The following is a 27,130-nucleotide window of genomic DNA, read 5'->3' as shown; positions in this document are numbered from 1 at the left end:
CCTCACATAAACTGTTTTATACCTCTTCATGTAATTTTAAGGTACAAAAACTTTCAGAGAAAGTTTAATCCAGGGAGGACTCTTAAACTTATTGTCATTTAGACTTTTTCTCCGGGACTCAGAATGTCATGTAGAAACCTTTTCACTGGAGTATTTCTTATTTATTTTTTTAAGGATACAGATGATAAATTATTCCTATATCACTGCTCATCAAGGACCTTCTTATTCATGATAATCTACAAATCATTATCCGGGACCAGATCTGGTTTTATGGACCTTGTGAACTTAGAGACCTAAGAACAGTAACATTTTAAATTTGGTTCTCATTAATTTGGAATATATGACCATTTAGATATTTAGATGATAATTTTGAGGTTTATCTTTGTGCTATCTTGTTTTTTAAAAAAAGTTCCTGAACAAATTATTGGCTTAATTATGATTACACAGGAAATGTTTCAACTGCTCCTAAAAATAAGCATGCTGAAACAAAGAAGTACCTTTTGTGGGCAAAGAATTGATTTATTAATTACAATCCACTTGTGTATATTATTAAGGAAGTTTTACTATGGATTTACAAGACATCTCTGGCCTAGTTTCATTTATTTGTAAGAAATGATAGGTTTCATATTTTTCATTTACTGAAGCTGGATTGTTACTCAGGCAAAATTAATGAAGTTCCAATGTGGTAAGAATTTCTTCTCGCTCAGCATGTACTGAGGATATCCTAAGATATTTCATAGACAATAGCCAGCCCTACCCTTAGCGGAAGAAGAGAACCAAGTTTGTGTTCTTGCAAACTGTGCAAAGAGCTCCATGAGGGGAAAGAATATTACTCGTGCATTTAATTAATATATAAAAAGTCAATGACTATCTTCAAATTTACAATGAAACTGTAAAAAACGAAAACAACATTTCAGATATTCAGTAGTTATTAGCCCTTTTTACTGTTCTTAAATGCTTTTAAATAATTCAAACGATACCAGGAAAGAGTAACCACAGAATTCATGTGCAAGAGAGTCAACAGGGCATTTTGTAAGTAAGACTCTAAACAGCTAATAAGGAGCATGTGGGGAAGGAAAGAAACAATAAATAGGAAAGTGTTTGTACACCACAACAGACATGTATTATTATTATTATTATGTGAAATTCACAACACCCACTAACAAAGAGAAACATGGGAAACAAAATTAAATTAACGTGCAATTGTAAAAATTATAGTCTCATATAAATAAAAACCAAGACTTACGTTTTCCAAACAGAAAAGCAGTCATTAAAAATCCAAAAGAACTTCTGTCTTTCCAAGAAGGAATAATAAACAATTTTTTAAGTCTGACAGTGTTTTCTGAGCTATTTTACATTGTTCATAGAGTCCCCCATATTATTGTCATAATAAAAAATTAACTTCTAAACAAACTAAATTGAGGTAAAATTTGGTATCATTGTACCAACATCCAGGTGGTATAACCTTCCTTTGTGTGAATAGCAAAATTACTTTTTACTGCCTTTGTTTATTTCTGAAAATAATAGGGATCCTTTCTCTTTATTCCTACACTCACGTAACAAATATGTATTGAGCATCCCAATTTACTGGCTTCTAGACAGTGCAAACAAAACAGATATGATTCCTGCCCTCATGGAGCTTAATAATTCTCCTGAACACCTGTTTTCATCCAATCTGTGATATGAATCTCTATACTGAAAAATGCCACACAGCTGCTGGAATGTTCCATCTTTAGAACGTTGCAGGTGTCTGTCCTCATGGGTAGCATACGTGCAAGTTGCACAACTGCAGAGACCAGATGCAGTGAGAACAGACACATTGCATTGAACACTTTTCTGTTTACATGTGACTATTTTGGTTCATAGTCAGTAACACTGCTTCACCTTACTTCTGGGTCTATCTGACAAGATTTCTTTTTCTTGAATCTTGAGGTCTGAGGGTATGACCTCATTGTTTAAGAAACCTGAGAACTGAATTTAGGACTAAAGCACTCACTTATTCATTCATACATTTGTATTCAGCAAATATATTGTTGAGGAAAACAGTCGTAGCTCCCTGCCATTGTAAAGCTTACATTCTAGCAGAGGGAGGCAAAGAATGGCAGACATATTTGAAAAGTACTATGGAAGAAACAGGAAGTAGAGCAGAGGGAGGATGATTGGAAGTGACAGGGTCAGAGTGGCAAGTAGAAATGCTAAAGGCGGTAGGTAGTTAGGGTAGACCTCACTGAGCGAAGACTTGGTGGATTTGAGGAAACAATCCATGTAGATATCAGAAAGAAGAATGTTCCAAGCAGAAAGAAGAGCTGGAGCAAGTCCCTTAAGGATGAGCATGCCTGGTTAAGAAAACCAGCACAGTGGAGCAGAGTAAGAGCAGCAATGCAGGAGGGGAGGTCGCAGGGGTACCTGCTTAGTGGGAAGGCTAGAAGGTGATTTGGAGTCTCAGAGCCCATTGTCAAGAGTCAAACAGGGAAAGCTTTGCAGAATTTTTTGTTTTTTTTTTGATGTTTGTGCACCAAAATTCACTTGATATGGTACATAAGTGGACAAATCCTGAAGTCTGGTGTGTATATAAAAGTGCTTACAAGGAAACAGATGATACAGAAATGAACAAAGTTAATTGGATCCATCATTCTGTTTGGGGTTTATAAACCAAATATGAAAATGTTTTTTACAGTTACGGAGGAGAGATGGCTATCCTTCAACAAAATTCTGAGCCATCAACAATTACAAAGGTATAACTTTGCAGAATTTTGAGCAGAGGAGTGGCTTGATCTGAATTATGTTTTTAAAGGATGACTGCAGCTGCCTTGTTGAGAATACATTGCAGGGAAGCATGCAGGCAGGGAGACCTGGTAGGAGGCTCTCACGGAAATCCAGGCAAGATGTGATGGTGGCCAGGACTAGGCTGGTTGTAAAAAGTGGTTGGATTCTGTATATATTTTGAAGGTGGAACCAGAAGGATTTGCCGATGGGTTGGTTGTGGGATGTGAGAGGAAGAGAAGAGTCAAGACGACTCCATTTAGATGCCTAGGGCAAAATATATTAATTTGCAAGTCTTAATGTCTCTTTCCTTCTGTATTTCACATATTTCTAGTAGTCTCATTTCCTAATCTAGGAATATGTTAGGGTTTTTTGGTCTAATGCTTCCACTAATTATTTACTGAACACTCACCGTGTGGTAGGTGCAGTGAGGGATGGAAGATGAGCAAAACATTGATTATGGTCTCAAAAAACATCCCAAGAGGCAATACCATTAGACGTGGAGATACATCGTAAAGGAGAAGCAGATCAGATGTTATAGGGAGTCAGAGAAGAGAGCTGTTCCTTTGCACTGTGAAAAAAAGGAAAGGCTCAGCATCAAGTTAGCCTGAACAGAACTTTCAGAATAATTGGGTTTGAGGATCGCCAACCTGAGACGCCTTCTAGGTGGGCACAGGGACCCGCGCAGCATTCAGTCCAAGGCGGAATGAGGGCAGGTTGCCTGGAGGGAACAGCTGGGGGAAAAGATTGGACAAGTGGTCCTCCTATTTCAGAGTGCTTCGGGCCGAGGAGGTGGCAGAAAAGATCAGAAGTGTGGGGAGGTGTGAGAGACATTTCAGAGATAGGACCACTGGCGTAACAAGGTCTCAAAGGGAATGCTGAGGATTAGGATGCTGTCATTGAGAGGCTGGTGATGCCAAAACGGAAATAGGGGCATAGAGGGAAAGGACCTTCTCCTAAAGTCTTTCCATCTGGACTGCAGAGACAAAGTGCAAGAGAAAAACTAAGATCAATTCTTGTGACAAATAATGAGCACCCCCATTTTCCCAGCAGCAGATTTGAGGACCTAATTTTCTTGATCCTCTATTTGCCTGGGCTGTGATTGTGATTTGTGTGATCTAAGAAACTCTTGGAAAAGAAAGGACTATGGTAGATATAAGACTTATTCCTTTAAGGTAAGAGGCTAAGAAGCGCAGGCAATTTTTATTAAATTAAAAAAGACCTTCCAAGGTTTACAGAAGAACTTTTCAAAGCTCATTTGAGGTAAGAGCCACAAATAACTACCTGCTCCAGCTCTGTTCAGTTCCTCCTCTCAAAAGTGAACCGAAATGCAATCTGGCTTCTCTGCCTGGAAACTTCTTCCGGTATTTTCCTTAATGGAGCACAGAGGCAGAGGAGGTGAGGAGAAGGTCACTACTTTGAAGGTCTATGAAGCTTAAAACGTTCTGGCTACAGACTTCAGCTGAACCAATTTTGTTTTCCATGGTGAAGTCGAACCAAACAAAATCTTGGGAATGTGCCCGAAGAGCTTGTATTGAATATTAGAATTTTAGAAAGCAAAAGAAGCTGGAGGATTGATTATTTTGGCAAAGAGCACATTGTCAGCAAGGTGTTTCTTCACCCTTCCTAGCGTTTTCAGAAGTGTTGAAAATAATTAGAAGCAAACACAAATGTTGGAAAGAAGCATTCAGGGGGTAGTTTCTTCCAGCCCGACATTTTTCAGAGACCTCAGCTGAAAGTTGGGGGAGCACACTTTGAGGGGAGATGGCGTGTTCGCTAATGAATATAAATAGCATTTCCTTATGGACCGTATATTTTTTCCAGCAGGAAATGGATAATCTACTATGACATTTCAGTGGGTTGGAACAAGATAGATAAATCAAATGCAAGTTACCCTGTTTCTTTATCAAATGAAAGGTAAATGCCTTAATGGATTAGCAATCATGAAATATATAAGTATTTATAATACAGTACTGCTTTATAACACCATCTGCCAAAGAATGGTATTTATTCAGCCACTGATATGCGAACAGATTTTCTTCCACATTATGCAGAGAGGAAATATATCCTAGTGTTAACGAGCATGCACTTTGTATTTAGCCAGCCTCAATTCTAACAAAATTCTTTAGTTGACTGACTGTGTTGTTTTGATAACGTTGCTTAACCCCACTTTCCTTTGTTGATAAAACGGTATAATAATCGTCCTACTTTTAAAAGTCATTTAGTCTATCAAACAAGATAATATATGAAAAGCATTCCACCAAATGCCTGACACATGTAAGTACTCAATAAATAATAGTTGTTCTCATCATTCCACTGGGCAAAATTGACTCCACATAAAATGAGAGTTTCAAAGTATTTGGAACATCTGAACTGAATGCTTTTGAAAGGAGTGCTGAGGGACTAGGTGAATGAGTCCCTCCTCTGGTTCAGGCAAATAGGTCTCTGTTTTAAAACTGAGGCATAGAATCAGTCTCCATAAGCTAGGTCATGCTGTAGTAACAGTTCCCGAATCACATTGGCTTAAAACAACACAGGTAGATTCCTTGCTCACATCCCATGTTCATCATGGTTTGCAAGGTGGAGTTGTTATACCAGAGAGACCTGGAGGGGCTTACCTCAGCACTGAGTGTTCTGGCCTGGAGGTGGGGCATACGTATCCCTCCCATTCACAATTTGTTGGCCAATGCCATGGCCTCACACAAAGGGATCAGGACATGTCACACTATTGTGGCCCTGGAAGGTGGAAACTGGACATCTGATGAACACTGATGACTACCACAGGACCATAGACATAGTTGAAAATATACTCTTACCTCGAAGGTAGTGGGGCTTGAGGCATCTTTATTGAGCTCCAAAATAATGAATTAAAGTCTGTTACAGCAGTAGTGATATATGGTGCTTCTGAACCCTGGGCAAGACTGGGTGACTCGTCCAAGTTGGTGGCACACACCACATGTAGCCTCGAGTTTCTGGGATGCCGGACCATATAAGCAGTGCCATCGATTAAGTCCTTCTGTTCAAGATGTCCAAAGCCATTTTTATTCTCTATGGCCTTTTTTCACTATTCCATGCTAGTTGAAATGGCTTTATCTGTTTTTATTTTACATCTAATGGGTTTAATGTGTTCTAACTGTATGGCTCCATTTGGCACCCTGGATGCTATGGCTGAGAGGCACCATATAAAAAATATTGTTATTGTTATGATGATGAGTTCAAGCAGTGGAGGGGAAATTGTGAAATAACTTGGTACTGGAGCTATCATTATTTTCAGTGAAATGAAGTTTGGCTTCTTATTACACTAGTAAGCCTTGAAGATTAAATAGTATCTATAGTACGTATCTTAGCAATAGGCCAAAGAAGTCAAAATAAAAACTTTCGATATAGCATTTCATATATTATGAAACAGATGTTTGCTTTTAAGTATTCTTAATTTTTTTAAAAAGTTGACACCCATATCAGACATAAAAAAACCAACAAATGAAAACACCCACACACTTAGTTTTAATTGTATTCATTCTCTCTTCCATTATGATTGGACTGGCCAGCTATGTTAATTAATTTAACCCTTAGTGCTGAACCTTTGCCAGTTTGCTGTGCGGTTGACCAATAAGTTGTTTCATTGCTTTAGAAATGCATCATGAAGATGGAAGGTACATGGAGTTCTGGAGAAAAGGACTGTTGAGGTCCCTTCCCTCGTGATGATGTGATCTTATGTTCCCATTACTTGAATATTCATTATGGTTTCCCACATGTTTTTGGCTACCTCTGTTTCCTGAAACTGTTTACATTATTAAGTTGGTCTGGATTATAGAAACGTAGCTCAAACTCTGTATAGTTAGAGTAGCTTGAGATGTTTGCATATATGGGGTAGATTCCCTTTTCAGTCTAAGAGAATCGTGGAAGGTTTCTAAGAGGAGATGAGACAGAATAGTCAGGGTCTTGTTACCGAAGGGCCTCAAACCACAGATGGAAAACACGACACAGGGCTAGTCTGAGGAATTTTCTGGCACACCAGGAACTGGGCCCTCCCTGTGTCTTGAACCAGATAACTTTCCACAGAGAACACAGTGAAGGTTTCATTCCTTTTGGGGTGGGTAGAGAGGAAAGCTTTGGAGAGCATTGCCTGACTCAGAAACATGAGAAATCAGAACGTATCGATGCTGCTGTGTTTTCCAGGACCTCCTACAACGAAATAGGCGGCGTATGACAAACTAATGTGAAAAGATGAAGTAGTAATGAGTACCTATTGCATAAGAAATCTGGTAGAACTGTGATCTAGAAACACAGAGGGAATAGACTGTCAGAAGACGAAATCTGAAGCTGGCATGTTCTACTCCTTGGCATGTTCTACTCCAAGACCCCGAGTTTATTTTCCAGCTTAGATAATTCTCTGTTCTTTTGCTTTTTCCTTTTTACTGGGAAGCAGCGTGGCCCATTGGCAAAGATTCGGGATTTGGAGCAAGACTCTCTGGCTTGGAATCCTGGCTCAGCTCCTTTTAGCTCTGCGACCCTTTTAGCTCTGTGACTTCCCTGCTGTGTTGCTGAGTTTTCCCCATTTTGCAAATGGGGATCGTAGTAGTACCTTCTGGGCTGAGTGAATCAAATGTGCAAAGCACATATAATAGTGTTTGGCACAGAGTAAGTGTTTGTTAAGTAAGTAAAATAAGTCCCATGTTTCCAAAGTTCCTTTTAACATAACTAGTTAAAATTCGAGAGAGTATAAAATTAATTTCTGGTGTATGTTATGATGCCGTTGGAGATAGTAAGTATGTACTTATCAGATGATCGGATGATCATTCAACCTCCCTTAGCCTCCCTTTTGTTATCTGTAGGAAGAGGAAAACATGCCCATCTCAAGGGGTTGTAGTGAGGAATACATGAAATAAACATTTGAAAAGTGCTTCTTAAGTCCGACGTGCTTGAGAAAAGGTTCCTTCCTTATAGCACAGGGCACTCTGCTCAATATTCTGTAACAACCTAAATGGGAAAAGAATTTGAAAAAGAATAGATACATGTATACGTAAACTGAATCGCTTTGCTGTATACCTGAAACTAACATGACATTGTTAATCAACTCTACTCCAATACAAAATAAAACTTTTTAAAAACTTAGTATTTAAAGACAAAAAAAGCTGCCCTTAACTAAAATGAATGAATAGAATTGATTTTTTTTTAAAAAGGGTTCCTTCCTCCCTTTTCCTTTTCCTTTAAATAATCTTATCCTTGACTGTTAAAGATTTTTAAAAGTCAAGGCTTTTATCCCCAACTCGCTGTTGTGAGTCTGAAATGCAGCTCACTTGTCCATGTTCTGGGAAGTAGAAGTCTGAAATTAACAGGCGACCAAGGCTCTACTTGAGGAATCTAGGTTGCTAAGGTCAGCACTGCAGCAAAGAAGGAAAGGTAACAACAGCAGCTAGCATGTATTGAGTGCTTGTTGTGTGCTCGGTTCTGTTCTAAGAAGTTCTAAAAATCCTCACAACTTTATATGGAAGGGACCATTTTCATCCCCATTGTACAGAGAAAGATGCTGAGGCACAGGTGATTAAGTAAATTACCCAAGGAGATACACTCAATACATGGCAGAGCCAGGATGTGAATCTAGACCCTCTGGCTCCCCAAACCCGCGCTCTTAACCCTCTTGCCATGTCACTTCTCGAAAACAATGGCTTTGAAATCAGCAGATCTATATGTGCGTCTGCTGCGTGCTGTGTGCCCTTGTACACATTTCATAACCTCTCTGAGCTGCATGTTCCTCTTCTGTGATATAGGAATAAAAGACACTGATAAATGCAAAAACTCTCTAAGGTTATTGTGAGGATCAAATTAGATTAACAAATACAAAACTCTTCGCCCCAGGCCTGGTATACAGTAAGGGCTCACTAAGTAGTAGTTGCCAATGTCATCGTGTATGACTAGAGACTGGGGCAGGTTCCTCCTCATCTACCTTTGCATTTTGTCAGCCTCCAACTCTTGACCTATGGGTTCCTGGCGGTTTATTAGTTCAGCCTCCCAAGAATGGGCATACACAGAAGTTGAGGTCAAAGGCATTGTCACTTTCCTAGAATCTGACACACTGTTCCTGAGGGACCAAGGGCAGTTCACACACAGTCCTCATGGAGAAGTGGGTCTAACCCACAAGCTGTGCCGCTCAACTCCCTTCCTGGTGAGGGCTTTGCCCACCAATCCTTTGACTAGGTAGGCTCCTCACAAGGGCAGCACTTGGGGTTCCAGGTTTGGTACCAGCTGCTGTGCAGGAGATTGCTGTGGTGTGCATTTCTTTCAGCATTTTTTGGTTTGATTGCCTTTATTACTGCAGATGAAAAACATCCACACCTTTGGTCATCCCTAAGTATCTATGACTCAGTCTCAGAGAACTCTGCATTTCTTTCTCTGCCTCTTTCTGTGAGCACAGAGTCCACAGTTCTTTCACAAGTAAAACTGCCCTGATTTCTACCCCTCAAGTCAGTGGAGATGTGTCTGTTCAAGGCCAAGAATTCCTCTTTGCAAGAAATGCGGGCTTCCCTGGTGGCACAGTGGTTGGGAGTCCGCCTGCCAGTGCAGGGGACACGGGTTCGAGCCCTGGTCCGGGAAGATCCCGCATGCCGCGGAGCAGCTGATCCCGTGCATCACAACTGCTGAGCCTGCGCTCCGGAGCCCGTGAGCCACAACTACTGAAGCCTGTGCTCCTGGAGCCCGTGCTCCGCAACAAGAGAAGCCACCGCAATGAGAGGCCCGCAAACTGCAATGAGGAGTGGCCCCCACTCGCCGCAACTGGAGAAAGCCCGCGCACAGCAACGAAGACCCAATGCAGCCAAAAATAAATAAATTTATTAAAAAAAAAAAAGAAATGCATTTATCTCCGAACTTATGAGCTATACAGATTAATTTTTCATTCATTTAATTTGCTTCCTGGGGACACAAACCATTTTGATGCAATAGATTTTGATATAGAACTTAGATAATAGAGAAAAGGCTGCCTAAATAACGAATTTAAAACCTCAGCATCAGAGATGTTGGAATAAATACAATTGCCTTGGAAATATATTGCTTTGGAATGAAGACATTTTGGATGGTAAATGACCTCTAAATTTACATATCCTGGCCCAAACTCTTCCCTGAATTCCAGACTTGCATAGCTAAAGGCTTCTCTCCTCAGATATCTCATTGGCAAGTCAAACAGCATCTTCAAAAAAGAATTTGACTTCTGCTTCCACCCAGGCTTGTCTGTGAATCCATTCAGCATCTGGTAAATGGCCTCACCAGTTACTCAACTCAGAAAAGGGAGTTCTCCTTTGATCCTTCTCCCTCCCTCCTCAACTACCTTGGGTGGGCCTTGTACTTCATCAGCAAGCCCTCTCATTCTATCACCGAACAGCTCTCAAATACATCCACTTTTCTTAAATTCTGTAAGCACCATCCTAGTCCAGGCCACCATCGTCTCCTCTGATCTCCCCAGAACAGCCTCCAAGCTCATTTGATCTCATTCTCTGCCCAGCAACGGGAGTATTTAAGTCTTGTCACTGCTCTGCTTAAAGCCCCAGCTGCTTCCCAGTGAACTCAGAATAGGATCCAAGTTTACTACCATAGCCTATAAATCCCTGTGCCTCTCCCTCCAACTTCATCTAGAAACTACCAAATGATGTTTGAGCCACCCTGGAACTTTTTTCAGTGCCTTGAACATCAAGCCTGTTCACACAAGTTAGCCTAGGTACCCAACTAACACAGTCAGCTCTGTAGTACTGTAATAGGTTTATAATACTTTTCACACAAATAACACATAAAAAACAAACACAAAAATAAACATTTTTAATCTTACAGTACAGTACCTTGAAAAGTACAGTAGTCGAGTACGACAGCTGGCATCCGGGGGCACGTTCGCATCTTTGAAAGTTCACAACTTGAAGGTTCGGATGTAGGGGACTTACTGTAGTCCTTTACTACCCCATGACCCCTCTCCACCGTGCCTGCAATATTCTCCTCTTTTCAGCTAGGTTTCTACTCATTTTATAATTTCTATCAAATTAAAACTATTTATTTGTTTGCCTATTTGTCTGTCTTCCGAATCAGAATGTAAATTCCATGAAAGGAGGGTCTAGATACATTTTGTTTGCTAACATATATCTAGATTATATAGCCCAGATCTTGACACAGGGATACTCACAAATTATATGTAGAATAAATTAGTGGATAAATGAATTAATAAAATAATATAAATAGTATTTATTCAAATATCTTTAATTGTTAGCAATAATTAGTTCAACACATTTGTATTGAATGACAGAGCATGGACCGTGGAGTCTGACGTATAGGACATTTTGTCCTGGTTCTATCTCTTACTTAGCTGGGTAACCTTAGACAAACTAACCCTTTAAACGGTCTCAATTTCTTGATCTGTAAAATGCAAGTTATAATGCTCTCTATTTTATAAGTTGAAAAGTCCAGTGAGATAATGCAAATAAAAAGCAGAGTCCACAGTCATCACAAGTGTTCAAGAGAAGATGCTTGCTGTTATCTTCATTAGAAGGACCACGAAAGGCATTGAGGGCCAATTAGCAAATACAGTTGGCATTTTCCTGCCTGCATAGGGCATACAGCAACTAATAGACAATCTAATGCACTATGCTTTGTGCCATTATCGAGGATACACAGATAATAAGCGCTTCTTGAATGTTCTTGGCATCAAAGTCAAATGGATTTTCTTTACTTATATGCCATCAATTACTTAAAATCTTGCCACATTGTAATTTGCTTCATATTTGAATCTTGATTTTCTTAGGCAAATTTTGTTTTTTTCTAGAGTTCCTAGTGCTTTTTTTTTCTTGCGTTATGTAGCTTTATCTCATTATTTTACTTTTTCCAACCTCTCAGTCATACTGATTATACAGTTAAGGCTCTTCTGCCTCCTTAGACTCCCCCTTTTGAAGATCTCTGTCCTTCTCCATCTCTACCTTGTCCAAGCTGTCATTCTGGGACCCTCCTTCCCTACACTTCTTGGTTGGTCCTCAATGCGTACCAAAATTTTCCTCTTATTTCATTTACTCCAATGTTTTATTGAAGTCAACTTCAAGAAACATACTTAGTAAGTTTAATCTTTGAAAGTTTGAAAATACCTTCATATTTGATTAATCATTTGACTGGATATACAATTCTAGGTTTAATGTCATTTCAGTTTAGAAATTTGAAAGCAAGCTTCACTTTCTTCTAGTTTCTAGTAGAAACCAGTGAGACTAGTCTATATCGAGGCGTTTAATCCTTCTGCTTTCAGCCCTACTTCTAGTCTAAGATCTGTCTCTCTCTTAACCATTGATTTTAAGAAAAGAGGCTCAGGAATTCCCTGGTGGTCCAGTGGTTAGGACTCAACGATTTCACTGCCAAGGGTGCGGGTGCCATCCCTGGTCGGGGAACTAGGATTCCGCAAGCCATGCGCAGAGTGGCCAAAAATATAAAAAAATTAATTAATTAAATTAAATTTTTAAAAAAGGGGCTCTTGGGGAGGTGAAATAGACCAATTGCCATCGACCTCCTCTCAGTGTCCTTGTAGAATATTCTGTGCTTCAGCTTTCTCTACCTCTTTTCCCCATCAACATGATCCCATCCATGTCATTCTTAAATTTGTTGGAATATCCCATTCACTAGTGATGCTCTCTCCCATCCTTTTCCCTCATATGAAGTTTTACGTTTGTTTGTTTAACTCGTGTACTTTTATTTCAGTGGTTTATCAGGAGAGAGTGAAGGCAATTATAGCTGTTCAAAGCCCCAAAATACACAACTTGAAATTATAGTACAGTTTGCCATCATTTAGATGTACTGTAATTTACTGAACCAGTGCCAAAGTTTTGGACATATTTTCCTAATTTTTTTTCAGTATTCCAACTATTTGACCTCTTTATCTGGAAGGAAGCGGTTAGAGATAGGCCTTTGAGGACAGTACATGAGGGAATGATTGCTAAACACCTACCCTTAACAAGGTAACCTTTGGAGGCTAAGAAAAGATGGAAAAGTTTTCTTTCTTTCTTTTTTTTTTTAAGTTCAGAATGCCCCACAAAGAACCCTCACAGGCTGTGTGTTAGAAAGCATTGTGGGAAGGAGAGAGGTATTAAGAGTATTAAGGAGATTTAGAAAGTTGTTTAAATCCTTGCCAATAAAATTTGTCGATATTCCTGATTACATCCATAGAGAAAAAAATTTTTTTAAGCAGGATTTCTCCATCTAAGTGTGTGAACACTTTTTAAACTCTTGATTTTGAGTTGACAAATTTCCCTCCAGAAGGATTGCACCAATTTGTATTCCTACCAATCACAGACCTCTTTTTTTTTTTATGTATTTGTTTTGGCTGCGTTGGGTCTTCGTTGCTGCACGCGGGCTTCCTCTAGTTGCCGCGAGCGGGGGCTGCTCTTTTTGTGGTGCGCGGGCTTCTCATTGCGGTGGCTTCTCGTTGCGGAGCGTGGGCTCTAGGCGCACAGGCTTCGGTAGTCGTGGCGCACAGGCTTCAGTAGTTGTGGCGCACAGGCTTAGTTGGTCCACGGCATGTGGGACCTTCCCAGAGCAGGGCTTGAACCCGGGTCCCCTGCTTTGGCAGGCGGACTCCCAACCACTGCACCACCAGGGAAGTCCCAATCACGGATGTCTTAAACACACGCTAAGATGACATCCACAAGATGATTTGCTAGTTTTATAAACAAAATTGGGGCTCATTATCTTCATACACATTTCTTTGATTATTACTGATGTTATTACCCATATTGTATTACCCAACTGCTCAAACCAATCCTCCATAGGTATTGCCAACCTCACTTTAGAAATCTGTAGACTGAGACTCAGGGACTTTTAAGAATTCTCAAGATCACACAGCTTTCAAGTGTTTGAAAGCATATGCGGGTGTAGATATTGCTTTGCCAAAAAGTAATTTAAGAACATGTGACTTATCCGCTCATCTTTTTTTCAAACAGAAAATCAGATCATTCTTTCTGGACCTTAGATGTAAATAATTATGTCAAACATGTTCTACTTCTTGAAACAAATATTTGAAGAACCCTTCATGCAAAGCCTAGACTGGGAGGGACGTCCCAGGTACATAGGATTATTGCTCAGGGTTACAAGGACAGGATTCAATTGACTCATGAGAACTTAGCTTTCTCTGGGATCTAGATATTGCCTTCCTTGTCTCATTGTACATATCTATATATATTTTTAAGGGACTGTAAATTTCTGTTTTTTATAAACCACGTGGCAAAATGATACTCTACAGTAGCTCCTCACTCACCCCCATCCACAGGTTCACTTTCCAAAGTTTCAGTTACCTGTTGTCAACCATGGTCTAAAAATATTAAACAGAAAATTCTAGAAAAAAATAATTCATAAATTTTAAATTGTGTACCATTCTGAGGAGAGTGATGAACTCTTCCGCCATCCCCCTCTGTCCGTTAAATCATCCCTTTGTCCAACGTATCCACCCGTTAGTCACTTAGTAGCCATCTAGGTTATCAGATTGACTGTCCGTCAGTGGCAGCACATGTGTTCAAGTGACCCTTATTTTACTGAATAATGTTCCCAAAGCACAAGAGTAGTGATGCTGGCAATTCGCATATGCCAAAGAGAAGCTGTAAAGAGCTTCTTTTAAGTGAAAAGGTGGAAGTTCTCAACTTAATAAGGAAAGAAAAATAAACTGTAAGCTGAGGTCGCTGAGATCTACAGTAAGAGTGAATCTTCTATCCGTGAAATTGTGAAGAAGGAAAAAGAAATTCGTGCTAGTTTTGCTGTCACACCTCAAACTGCAAAAGTTAAGGCCACAGTATGTCATAGGTGCTTAGTTAAGATGGAAAAAGCATTAAATATGTACAGTAAGATATTTTGAGAGACCACTTCTACATAACTTTTATTACAGTATATTGTTATCATTGTTCTATGTTATCAGTAGTTATAGTTGTTCATCACTTACTGTGCCTTATTTATAAATTAAACTTTATCATAAGTATGTGTGGATAAGAAAAAAGAGTATACATAGGGTTTGACATTATCTGTGGTTTTAGGCATCCACATGGGGTCTTGGAAACTATCCCCTACAGATAAGGGAGCACTGCTGTATTTAAGAAACGTATAGGAAATTGCAATGTGAAAACTGCCAGTACAAGACAGATACCTATACCATACTCTGATATTAAATTACATGGACAAACCCCAGCTTCAGAATCTTTCTAAAATCAATCATATGCAAAATACCTGGTTTCTGAAGGGGCATATGAAAAAGTATATACAATTTCATAAACTGCAGTATGGCTTACTTAGTAACTTATATTTATTTAAAGAAGCCTAAGCTTTCCAAATATATAGTATCTTCCAGGTGTCTTTATCCTAGCAAGTCTAAAAATTACCAAGTAATACCATTCCACTAACCTAAATTCTCCAAGATTTTTTTGTGCAAAGTGTTAAATGCCTTTCATCCCAAACCTGGTAGCATAGTGTTCGGTGTGGATCTGGAAGCTCCCAGGAAAGGATGGTGCATAATGAGGGTGACACAAGTTGAACTGCCCTTTCCTATGGCTGGACCTGAAGAATTCCCTTATACATCATCCCTGCAGGGTGGTTAAAAGTCCAAGTTCTAAGTACCAATACCACAGTACTCCAATGTGGATGAATCTCAAAAACGTGCTAAGCGGGGGACACCAGCCACTTAAAGACCACATATTGTGTGATTTCATTGATATGGAATATCCAGAATAGAGAAATCCCTAGAGACAGAAAGAAGGTTAGTGGTTGCCAGGGGCGTGAGGGGAGGGGAGAGTTGAGAGAATCTGCTTAAGGGATGAGGGTTTTACTGAGGGTGTAATTGAAAGTGGGGTCAGGCTGCTCGCCAATAAAGAGGCAAGGTTGGCGGAAAGGAAAGTTTACCTTATTTTGGATGCCGTGCGGGGGAGGGCGGATGCCTGTCCAAAGACCAACTCCACCCCTCACAGTCAGGGGGCAAGAGCTTTTATAGATGGAGGGAGGGAGCTACATGCAGAAACAGCACAGTCAGCTCTGACAGTCTTCTTTAAATCGGTCATCGCTGGTCTGACCAGCGTCATCCTGATTGTTTTAAGTACAGTTAATCTTCAGTTCCAGGGTCGGTTTGTTCCCATTTCCTTGAGGCCAATTCTTGGAATTGTGGCAGCTAATGTCACGGCTACAGTCTGGCCATCACGTAGTTAACTTCTTCCACCTGGTGGGGTTTCAGTGTCTATAAGACAGCTCACAGGATAGGGCTCAGAATATTATCTATAGCCCTTGAGAAGGAACTACAGGTCCTTAACTATGCTTAATGACTAAACTATTATTATTTAGTCTTGTTGTACGGTTTTCCTTTGTTTCTGCATTTTCTCATTTCTCTGATTAAATTTATTCTTTGGTTAAAGTTTTTCCACAGACAAAAGGCAGGCGGAGGACATGGGGGGCAAGGACCGCAGGTAGGGTCCTGCTCCGTTTCAGGAGCGATGGAAATATTTTGGAACTAGATTAGAGGTGGTAGTCACACAGCATTGCAAATGTATTAAATGCCACTGAATAGTTCACTTGAAAATGGTGAATTTTATGTTATGTGAATTTCACCTCAACCCATTCTTTTTTTAACAAAACTCCAAGTTCCTAAACCCAACAGACCTGGACTTGGAAACTGACAGCTTCCTAGCTGTATGATGTTGGGCAAGTTATTCTCATTTTCCAACCTGGATCCTAACTTTAACCCTTTTACCTTAAACCTCCGTCAACATCCATACAGGATTGCTGTGAGGATTATAGGAGATGATGTATGTAAAACCTTTGGCACAGTGGCTGGCACAGCCTAGATTCTTAGGAAACGGTAGCTACCACTGCTAATACTCCTGGCAGCTGCAGCAATAGCAGTAAATGGTAGCTGTTTTTCGACCCAGATTCCTGAATAGTCAAGTGACTATTTTCCAGTTGATCGTCTTGCTTCAGGTCATCCAGTTAGGATAAAGCCACATACATGACTTCGACTTCAGCCTTGTATTCGCTCAGCAGAGTCCTTCTTTTGAAAGACAAGTTTTAGATGAAAACCATGGTTAATGTCAAAATGGAGCACATCCCTAAAACACCAAATTATCAGCTTTCCCGGGAGCGTAGGGGACACTGCTTCCCAATGTGTGCTCCTTTCCTGAAAAGGGACCAACCCGTGAAAAAAGTCATACACTGGAGCATTTGAAAGGAAGTGTGAGAAGGGAAAAAAAAAGGAATTTCCCCGAGCTTCAGAGAAGGAAAACTGTGGAATCAGTTGGAAGTTGCCGTTTATCCGGAGTGGATGGTATGGGTGACAGAAAGGGGCGGCTTGATGGTTTTAGGAGGTCTGTGTCCCCTCTCTCCATCAACAACGGCTTCCTCAACATGACCTTTTCTGAATGGAATTCTCCGAAGAGCCGGCAGCACATTTGCTGCTTTACTCACTGACGTTCTGTTACCCACATGTGCTTTGGTTTTATTTGTTCTTCCTATGAGCTCCCCAAATCGAGAGGAGGCTGGAAAATTTTTTATGAGATAGAAATGCACTGTTTTGTAGTCTTCTTGTGACTCCCTAAGTTGTTTTCCCGAAGCCTAATCAAGTGAGATGTAAAGGACAGCCAACATAAATACCATTTATTGAATGAGGCAACAAAAGTAAAATCTGTTGAAACAGCATGTTCCCCAGCTTGCCCATGGAAGAGTGAGAAGAAAGACGAGGCTGCTAAGGTTATGGAAAGTACATGGTCTTCAATGTGAGACAGCTCAGGTGGACATGGATCTGCTTCCTGGTGCTATTAATTATTAGCCATGTGACCTTGAGCAAAACCTTATTAGCTTTGGGGACTTCAGTGTTGTTATGTGAAGATTGGGGATGATAAAATCCATTCCCAACAGGTGTTGAAAGCATTTCTTGAGTTACCCTGTTTGCAGTGGCTCAGTGCTCGGCAAAGAGCTGACAATAAACATCCTTTTCCCCTTGCACTGCAAAGCATCAAGGGAGGTGATGGGGCAGCTTGTGTCATCATAGTGGCCGGCAGGTTTTGTGCATTGTTTTGGGTTAGGGGATGCTTACTTCGTGCTTTCTGTCCCTTATCTCATTTAAATCCTTACATCAAGCCTATGTGGTAAACTTGATCATACCCAGTTTAGTTGCAGAACACGAGGCTCAGAGACGTTAAGTAATTAGTCCGAGATGCACTGCTCGAAGGTAGAAGAGCTGATATCCAAACAGAAGTCTCTCTGACAATGAAGCTTGCACCCATAACCTCTTCTACCACCTAAAGGCTTCACCCAGGCTCTGGCTGAGGTGTAGTTGATCTGCGGTCTGTTGAACTGAATCTTGGAACCCTACAGTAGATGCTGAGCAGTAAACCTTTGTGTTACCTTCACCTGGGGTCAGATTTCCAGCTTCAGAGAGACACTATGTACCCATGGCCACTGTTCTCTGGGACCCAGAAAGTCAACTCAATTGAGTGACCTACCCCTGTGAGTCTTTGTGACAGGCCAGGCGCATCCATGTGGCCCCCTGCATGGTGGTGGGCAGGTCAGATGACCACTGCACAGTTGGATAAAACTAAGTCAAGAAAAGCCATGTGTGCAAAGACAGTTCTTTCCAAAATGATGGTCCATTTGCAAGGGTGTAACTGGCAGTGATATTCCTGGCATTCATCTCAAACACCCCAGGCTGCTTGGGTAATGAATTTCTGAGGGTTAGTCATTAACAGGTTTCCTGCTTTCCTCCCCCTTTGACAGGCCCAGCTGTGAGATACAGTGAGTTCAAGACGTCAGAGGCCAGCCCGCCCCCCCTGCTTGGGCAGCACACGACGCGCATCCTGAAGGAGGTCCTCAGATACGATGACAGGGCCATCACAGAGCTGCTCGGCGCTGGAGTGGTGACCCAACATGAGGTGGAGTGACAAAGGAAATATGCTCTTTTGCAAAACCACAGTTCTAATGCATTTTGCTAGCAAAGGCAAAATAGCCTTTCTGGACCCTTCTCCCCAATTCTGGTGCCTGCCACTGAAGAGTTAGAGGAATTCCAGATTTCCTGCCTGGCGTCTCCAGAATGGCTCTGGTATCAATGAATCTAGTGCTTTCTAAACGTACCCCACCTTTGATTCCTTACCATTTCCCCCCAGATAATAGATTAATTGTGGATTTGTGGGATTTTTTTTTTTTTGGGTGAAGATTTTTTTTTTTCTGGAGAAATACATTCCTCATTCTAATTATGTTAATAGCCTAAACGTTTGCCCCTCCAGCCCACGCAGGTCTGAAAAAGAGCAGATCTCTTGACGTTCTTTACTTGCACATAAAGTCCTCATTTAAACCTTTGTTAGGAAGTCAAAGCAATAAGCAGAATGACAGTCTCAGTGATTGATTTTAAACAGAATAACTTAATTTTGAGCTCATGAACCCTTTGTTAATCTGTAATTTAAACCATGGAATTTGTTAATGTCCATTATAAAACTGAGCTCCGTTCTCCCCCATGGGGGTAAATAATGGCTTTATGTTGTATTTCTTTGATTATTTCATGAGACATGGCAGAAAATCAATCTCCACCAGTGAATTTTGGGATGTATGGGGTGAAGAGTGGTTCTTTAATTGGTACCTTATTTTGAGCCAAGTACAAATGCAACAGGTTTTTAAATGAATGTCAGATGACTATCTCAGTATTAAATAACGTCTAAATAATGATAAATTGGAGACTGAAAGGAAAATATTTCTTTGTGATCTGAGTATCCACTGTAGAAGAATATATCATGCCTTAATATTAAGTATTTGCATTTAAGTATTTGTCAGTGAATTCGAAATAGAGAAACATCTTCTGTCCAGAAGGTGGTGGCTGATTTGCCTATATGTTCCAGGATGAATTGTCACTCAGACTGCCATGGTACAGGTACAAGCCCAGGTACAGACCAAGGAATCAGATGACCCCATGATCAGTATCCTCATATGAACAGAATTCATGCTGTTAGGCACATATATCTTAAAGCCATGTCATTACATGCCAAGTGGTCATTGAAAGTTAAATTACAGATGTTCATTTTTCAAACTGTGATTTAGAGCTAGTTTTCTTATTGTGTTCTTTTTTATTGGAAAGATTCGAGCCATTTGTGCATGCTGTAAGCCCCAATATGTTTGTAGAATCAAGGACTCCAAATAAATAGGAAGTTTGTCTTCTCACGAGGCCTCCTGGGACATTTTAGAAGAATGCCTACTAATTCTTGAAACACTTATTGTCCTCTCTGCTTTCCTCTTTGTGGACGACTTATTCTGAAGAACTCCTGCTGTTATCCCACTAGTTAGAATTTCATCATGCAAGGGTAATTTGATACCTTCTTCAGTACTTTTCCCCCAGTGGCTAATTTGTAGATATATATTTGGAGACATTCACTTCAGGCCAGACATCTAAATGAAATTCTTCCATGTATATACAATTAGTAATGAAAATGGTAAAAGGCTGGATGACAGAGAATTGGCAAAACACATATCTTGAAAGACGTTTTTCCACCATTTCTCCTAGTGATCCAAGTAGATGTCTTGAAATGCAAATTACTTGGTTACTGAGCAATAACCCTTAAATATCTGGGTCGCCATATGTAGCAGGATGTTGATCATTCAGAGAGGGTCACAGAATGCCTCTAAAACCTTGAAATTAATCAAGGTTGATTGATTGTGCAGTCTTGGTCCACAGCAGAGTCGCCACTGGAGACCATCTCCAGTGTAATCATATATGTAGCTGTCCAGATTTCCACCTACACACCTTAAAACGATCCAGGAGAACTTTGAACCTGTTCATTACCCAACAGATAGCATTTACCCAACTGATTTAGTGAGAGAAGTAATTTAGAATACATTTCAAGTTCAGATAGATAATTAGTCCTGCAAGAAACACTGTGCTTGCTAAAATTTCTAGCAACATGTCCCAGATCAAGTTATATCTATAAACAATGTGCTGTTTTAATTATCAGGACCTATTATCTTATGCATTTCCAAAGCCAAACATACTATTAAGATACCATATGCTCCAGTTCACTTTGTGTCAAGGCCTACCTTCTGGCAGATTTGTGTCTGAGGTTGGCCTAGAAAGTTCTTTGAAACTTCGCGGGTCAGTCATTATGTGTGTCCATGAGCAACTGGTTTCCTTCCCTTGATTTTTTTCTTAAACTTTCTGCTGCCATGATTTTCTGGTTAATCAAGCATGATATTTTCCATCATGCATTCTGATATGCTGACTGTTTCCCCAGAAGAAGAGAAATGAACATTGACCAGTTTTGTGTGACTCCCCCGGGTTACTTGGTGTTCTTTCGTGTTCAGTCCATCTACTAGCAGTTAGAAGCCCAATCATGATTTAAAAAAAAAAAACAGAAAAACAAGGGAGGTCTCACATAGGTTATTTCATACTAGCTCATTAGACTATTAGACTATGTGGGGTTAACCTCTTAGATAACCCCACAGTGGGGGGCTTTTGCATAAGACTTCAAGACCCCTGCTTTCAGCCTTTGGCACGGAAATTCACACCCGCTCGTATCTCACCTGAATTTGATAGCTCACCACTGACTCTTTGGTCCCATGACGTTGGCATGTGGTCTGCTTTTATGGATGTGAGTCTTGCTTGTCCCTGTCCCATGTGGCTCAATGCTGCCTTTATCCACAGGACTCGTTCTCCAGACCCTGGGCCAGCGGGTGCTGAGAAAGAACGTTAGGTCCAGATCGTCTGCCTCTGCTCTGACAGCTCATGTGGCAAAGGAGACGAGAGGGAAAGAGAGGCACCGTCCTCACCCTCCATTCCCTGGCCCTGGGCTGTTCATTTTCAAACTCATCCCCCAAGATTAATAGATTCTTCTTGCATTTGCTTCTGTTCATGGGAGAATATCTGCTATAGTGAGTCCTTAAATTCATGAGATTCTTCAGACACGAGATGCCTGCAGAAAATGGTTGTTCACCTTGATTGCAGTATCAGTGCCACTTAGGAGGCCAGAATGTCAAGCTCACTTCTTTTCCCTCTCTATTTTGTGGTACAATCATTATTTGATAAGGAGGATGAAAAGGTTCGGGAAGAAAGGTACATAATTCCATTTCAAACTGCTGTTGGGAAAATAAAAAACACATCACAGAGGAAATGTAGAACTTTTCTCAGACCTCAGGATAAAATTGTGTTACTTCTTACAATCCTAGTATAGAAATACCAGGGTTCAGTGTTTTATAAATTCCTACTCTCATATGATGCTTAAATGGTTTCTCTGTATAGACATACCAGGCTATCTTCTGGGCACAAATGGACCTGAACTTTTTTTTTTTTTTTAATTTATTTATTTATTTGGCTGCGTTGGGTCTTTGTTGCTGTGCACGGGCTTTCTCTAGTTGTGGCAAGCGGGGGCTACTCTTCGTTGCGATGCTTGGGCTTCTCATTGCGGTGGCTTCTCTTGTTGCGGAGCACGGGCTCTAGGTGTGCACGCTTTAGTAGTTGTGGCATGTAGGCTCAGTAGTTGTGGCTCACAGACTCTGTAGAGTGCAGGCTCAGTAGTTGTGGCGCACCGGCATAGTTGCTCCGCAGCATGTGGGATCTTCCCGGACTAGGGCTCGAACTTGTGTCCCCTGCTTTGGCGAATTCTTAACCACTGCACCACCAGGGAAGTCCCTGGACCTGAACTTTTAAACCAGGCTGGCTCTATGCAGGACAGGTTTATGTGGTGGGATTCGTGGAGTATAAGCACCTCCAACAGACACATTTCCCCAAAAGCCGATTCAAAACCATGTCTTTTAGTATCACTCTAGGAAGTTAACGTATTATTGACAAATGAATGCAAATACTTTGAAACCATATATTTATTCTACACACTAGGGGGAGAGAATGTGAGTTTTGAAGGGAGGAGAGTTGGAATAAGTAAATTGGATGAGGAGGAAAGGAAGAGAGAGCACGCCCAGGTCAGGCAGACCCAAGGGTGTGTTGGCCCTGGGGACCCTGGTGAGCCCATCACAGTGTGAGCGCAGCCTGACCTGACGTGTGAAGAGGAGAGGACGGGCACTGGGAGGTGCTCAAATGCTACCCAGGAAACAGAGCTCACCCACCTCAAGTTTTTTTTCTGGAGAAATAGTTCTTTTTTCCCATTCTTTAAGATCTTAACATTAAAGCGACTACCCATCCTCCTGACCCTTTGCAACATTTTTTTTTTAATTTTTATTTTATATTGGAGCATAGCTGATGAACCATGTTGTGTTAGTTTCAGGTGTACAGCCAAGTGATTCAGTTATACATATATTCATTCTTTTTCAGATTCTTTTCTCATATAGGTTATCACAGAATGTTGAGTAGAGTTCCCTGCACTATCCAGTAGGTCCCTGTTGGTTATCTGTTTTATATAGAGTAGTGTGTATATGTCAATCCCAATCTATCCTTCCCCCCTCTACCCTTCCCTCCTGGCCTCCTGGTAACCATAAGTTCATTCTCTAAGTCTGTGAGTCTGTTTCTGTTTTGTAAATAAGGTCATTTGTATCCTTTTTTTAAAATAAGAGGCTGTGATAGGCGCACCAAAGAGGCCCATGTCCTAATTCCCAGAACCTGTGGATAGTGTCACCTTCCATGGCAAGAAGGAATTAAGGTTGCTAATCAGCTGACCTTAAAATAAGGAGATTATCCTGGATTTTCCTGGTGGGCCTGATACAATCACAGGGGCCTTTAAGTGTGGAAGAGTCAGTGTCAGAGTGACATGATGGGAGAAGGACTTTTCCGATTGTTATGGGATTTGAAAATGGAAATAAATGAAGGAACGTAGGCATCTTCTAGAAGATGAAAAATGCAAAAAAAAAAGGACTCTCCCTTAGAGCCTCTAGAAGGAAAGCAGTCCTGCTTGATTTTAGCCCAGTGAGACCTATTTTGGACTCATTTTGGACTTCTGATCTCCAGAACTGTAAGATAATAAATTTGTGCTGTTTTAAGCCACGGCGTTTGTGATATTTTGTTACAGCACCAATAGGAAACTAATATGGAGGCTGCTCTTCCTTGGTTTGAAAGTTTAAAATGACAGGAGAATCACTGCCCTGCAAAGTGACTAATTGACACCTCCCTGTAAGTCCATTTTTGTCTACTTTCTCTTTTTTTATTTCCACTTCCTTTTTGACTTTTCACTTTTTCCCCATCCTTTCTCTATAGTAATGTTTTCTTTCTCCCTCTCCTTTATCTTCCTCTCCCTCCTCCTCTGCTTCTTTCTCTCTTTTTTTCTTCTTGTCCGTGTTACATAAGCATGGACACCAAAAGCCACCACTGACCTCGAGAAAAATAGGACTTCCTCAGTGATCTGGAAGATAACTAGTGGTAATTCTGGCCATGACTTCAGCTCCAAAAGCGATTTTGGCTTAATCTCTGGGCGGGGTTAGCCCTGAATAACTGGCTGCCTCTCCTTCTCCCTCAAAACTCAGGGAAAGAAATGAAAGAGTATTCCAGATGTCACCCCAGTCTGGGGCAGAGCCCTCGGGCTTGCTACCTGTCACATGCCCCCAGTGCTAAGAAAAACATAAATAAATAAAATGTAATACAGAGCAGAGACTAGACTCTGTGACAGCCGGGGTCTTGCTGTTGTGACTGAGTTTTCATCAGAGAAAGGGGAAGGAGGGCATGAGGGTTAATGGTTCTGCTCCAGCACTCAACCTTGGCCTTTGTTTCTTGCTTGTTCTTTTCTTTTCTTTTCTTTTTTTGGCCTTGCCACATGTGGGATCTTAGTTCCCCGACCAGGGATTGAACCTGTGCCCCCTACAGTGGAAATGCGTGGAGTCTTAACCACTGGACCACCAGGGAAGTCCCTTTGTTTCTTGCTTTTTCTTGGAGAAGGCAGCTACTCGGCCTCCAAGGGGGATTAGTAGTTTGCCCTAATCACTGCTGTCAAACGGCCTCCAGAAAGGCGGTACCTTCTCCACCTTGGTTTTGCCACCTGTGAAATGGGGAGCCTGGATCCTCACAGTTCCGTTTGCTTTCTTCTTTCAACAGGATGAAAAACACTCAGACACGCCCCTCCGTTCTCCCCCCACCCCTTTCTTTTTCTTTGCAAATGAACCACATGACAGTCTGTTCACCTCACACTGGTGTCTTTGGCTCTTGACCACAGAGATTGGAGGAGCAAAGCTTCCTTGCTGCTCATCTTCAGAATGAGCCGAACTTGCTCTCACCCAGAACTTGTGCACAAACGCTGCCCGTGAAGCAAGACACAGCTTCAGAACACACAGCTGAGAGGAAAGAAATTAATGTAAAACGGCCTCAGGAAAACATCTTTCTGTCCGCCCCTTTACCTCTTTCTGAACCCTAGAGAAAAATTCGGATTGCCGTAGCATCTCTTGGTATGGGACATGGCCACATGTGTAACACACATTCACCCCAGTAGACTTGGATTTATGTTTGTAGGTTTTACAAAGGACTTCCTGGCTGTTCTTGATCAAAGCTTTGAAATATACTACTAATGGGCATTATCGTGTTCTTTCTTCTCAGAGGGTCAAGAAAACTGTAGCGTCTATTTTGGGGGGACTGCTAAAGATTCACTATTTAGGGGGGGGGTAGAAAATGAACTGTATTTCCAGGATTGTCATTATAGATAGCCAAACGCTTGCAATGGCACTGACACAGATGAGGGGGCAAAACAGAAATGCAATGACCCACAGGTCACCTCTGGAAACAGTGCCCAGTGACCCAGGACCCTGAATCTTCTCAGCTTGATTTTGCTGAACTGTGCACATGGGAGAGTGTTCCATTCTTTAAAAATATGACAGAGTTGGAAATATCCAGTCACTAGGGCTTCCATCTCTGGGCCCCTGTTTCCCATCTTCTGCATCCCAAACGCTTGTCTGGTTCTCCAAACTTACTTTCTGGGAAAACTTAGGTGAAAGGACGCGGGCCCAGCACGCGAGCAGAGGTGGCGCTCAGGCCTCGCTAAGCGACTCAGTTAGCTGAAGTCACCGACAAAACCCTGCAGAGATGACAGTGATCAAAACTCATCAGTCTGTGCAGCTACACTCGTACGACCCAGGTGACGTGTGGTGAAATGAGTAGCTTGGTGGGCCTCTGTGTGGGTACATTTCTGGGGGAAGGTTTTTTAACTTGGGAGAATGAACAGTCAGAGCTAGAATAGGCCCGGCTGGGGCAGGAAGAGGAGTCTGCTGGTAGAGTTAGTACCTTTCACTTCCAGTGCAAAGTTGAAGTAGACTTACTCTGCATCCGTGTGAAATAAGAGCTCTTATTATATTCTTTTTTTTCCTCTCTCTCTCTCTCTCTCTCTCTTAGGATACATGATAGATATAGTTCAGCAATGCTGGAAGATCGTATGAGTTCTGTGACTGGGGTTAAATTTGATGCTTAATAATAATATTAATAATAATAATGACACCAACAACAATATCTGTTAAGGTCTTATATGTAAAGCACTATCCTAATAGATTTATATGTACTAATGCACTTATTCAATGTGCTTGGGAAGCCCTGAAGGCTACTGCCTGAAGATGGAGGTCGGGGCTTCCCTGGTGGTCCAGTGGTTAAGACTCCACACTTCCACTGCAAGGGGCACGGGTTCGATCCCTGGTCGGGGAACTAAGATCCCACATGCTGCATGGCATAGCCACGAAAACAAAAGAAAAAGATGGAGGTCGTCATGTTAAAGTGGACACACTCACAGGTCCTCTGCTCCATCACCTTCAGTGTGACTAAGTGATACCCTGCCGTCATTACCACGGACGCTACCCTCAGATTGTGTCCCTAAAGCTCATGCACCCCAGGACTTCGGGATCTTCAAAGGGGTAAAGGGCAAGACATATCAGGAGCAGAGAGACCCTAATCCATTCATTTCAACCTTTGCAAATGCTCTAGAAATAACAGGGTTCCCAAAAGGATCAGCTTAACTCAAACACTGTCAGCAAAACCCTCAGGAAAGTCTCCTCAGGCTGCCATCTCAGGGAGATATCACAGTTTTTCAACTGTTAAACATCCTAAGAACATATATGTCTACCAAAGAGGACCTGAAAATGTTCCCCCCACTCCAGAAGATTTTTCTGTGCATGAATTTCCAGAGATAGCCTGCCATTTGTGAATCTTTTTAAAGGTTCAATGGAGTCATAAGGTTGCTGATGAAGTAGGTCAAAAGCAGCTCTCCCAAAAGCCGTTGCTGGGAAAAATGATAGAGCCTAGAACACTTGGACTTAACCATGTAGGGGACACCGTTTAGTGCCCTAGAGAACAACCAGCACGCTGCTGAAATCTAGACCTGGAGAGAGAGAGACATCAGTGTAAACGAAGGATAGCTTATTAGAGGTACTGAACGTCAGGAAATGAGTGACACCCATTTCCAATGAAATTTCAGATTCTCCTTGGACAGATGAAAGAAGTACGACAGAT

At 41.4% G+C, this 27,130-nt stretch overlaps 1 protein-coding gene across 1 annotated transcript in view; it reads left to right on the top strand.

Annotated features, from left to right (window-relative positions):
* SUGCT (succinyl-CoA:glutarate-CoA transferase) overlaps window positions 1-19,934 on the top strand; it is a 697,612-nt gene extending 677,678 nt beyond the window's left edge. Inside the window, exon 14 of the mRNA XM_061197569.1 lies at window positions 18,511-19,934. Coding sequence (XP_061053552.1) covers window positions 18,511-18,674 — 164 coding nt within the window. The 3' untranslated portion in view covers window positions 18,675-19,934. The remainder of the gene's footprint in view (window positions 1-18,510) is intronic.
* The last annotated feature ends 7,196 nt before the right edge of the window (window positions 19,935-27,130 follow it).

This window comes from Eubalaena glacialis, chromosome 8, assembly GCF_028564815.1.
Source record: "Eubalaena glacialis isolate mEubGla1 chromosome 8, mEubGla1.1.hap2.+ XY, whole genome shotgun sequence".
NCBI lineage: Eukaryota > Metazoa > Chordata > Mammalia > Artiodactyla > Balaenidae > Eubalaena > Eubalaena glacialis.
This window is presented reverse-complemented; position numbering and strand designations above follow the sequence as displayed.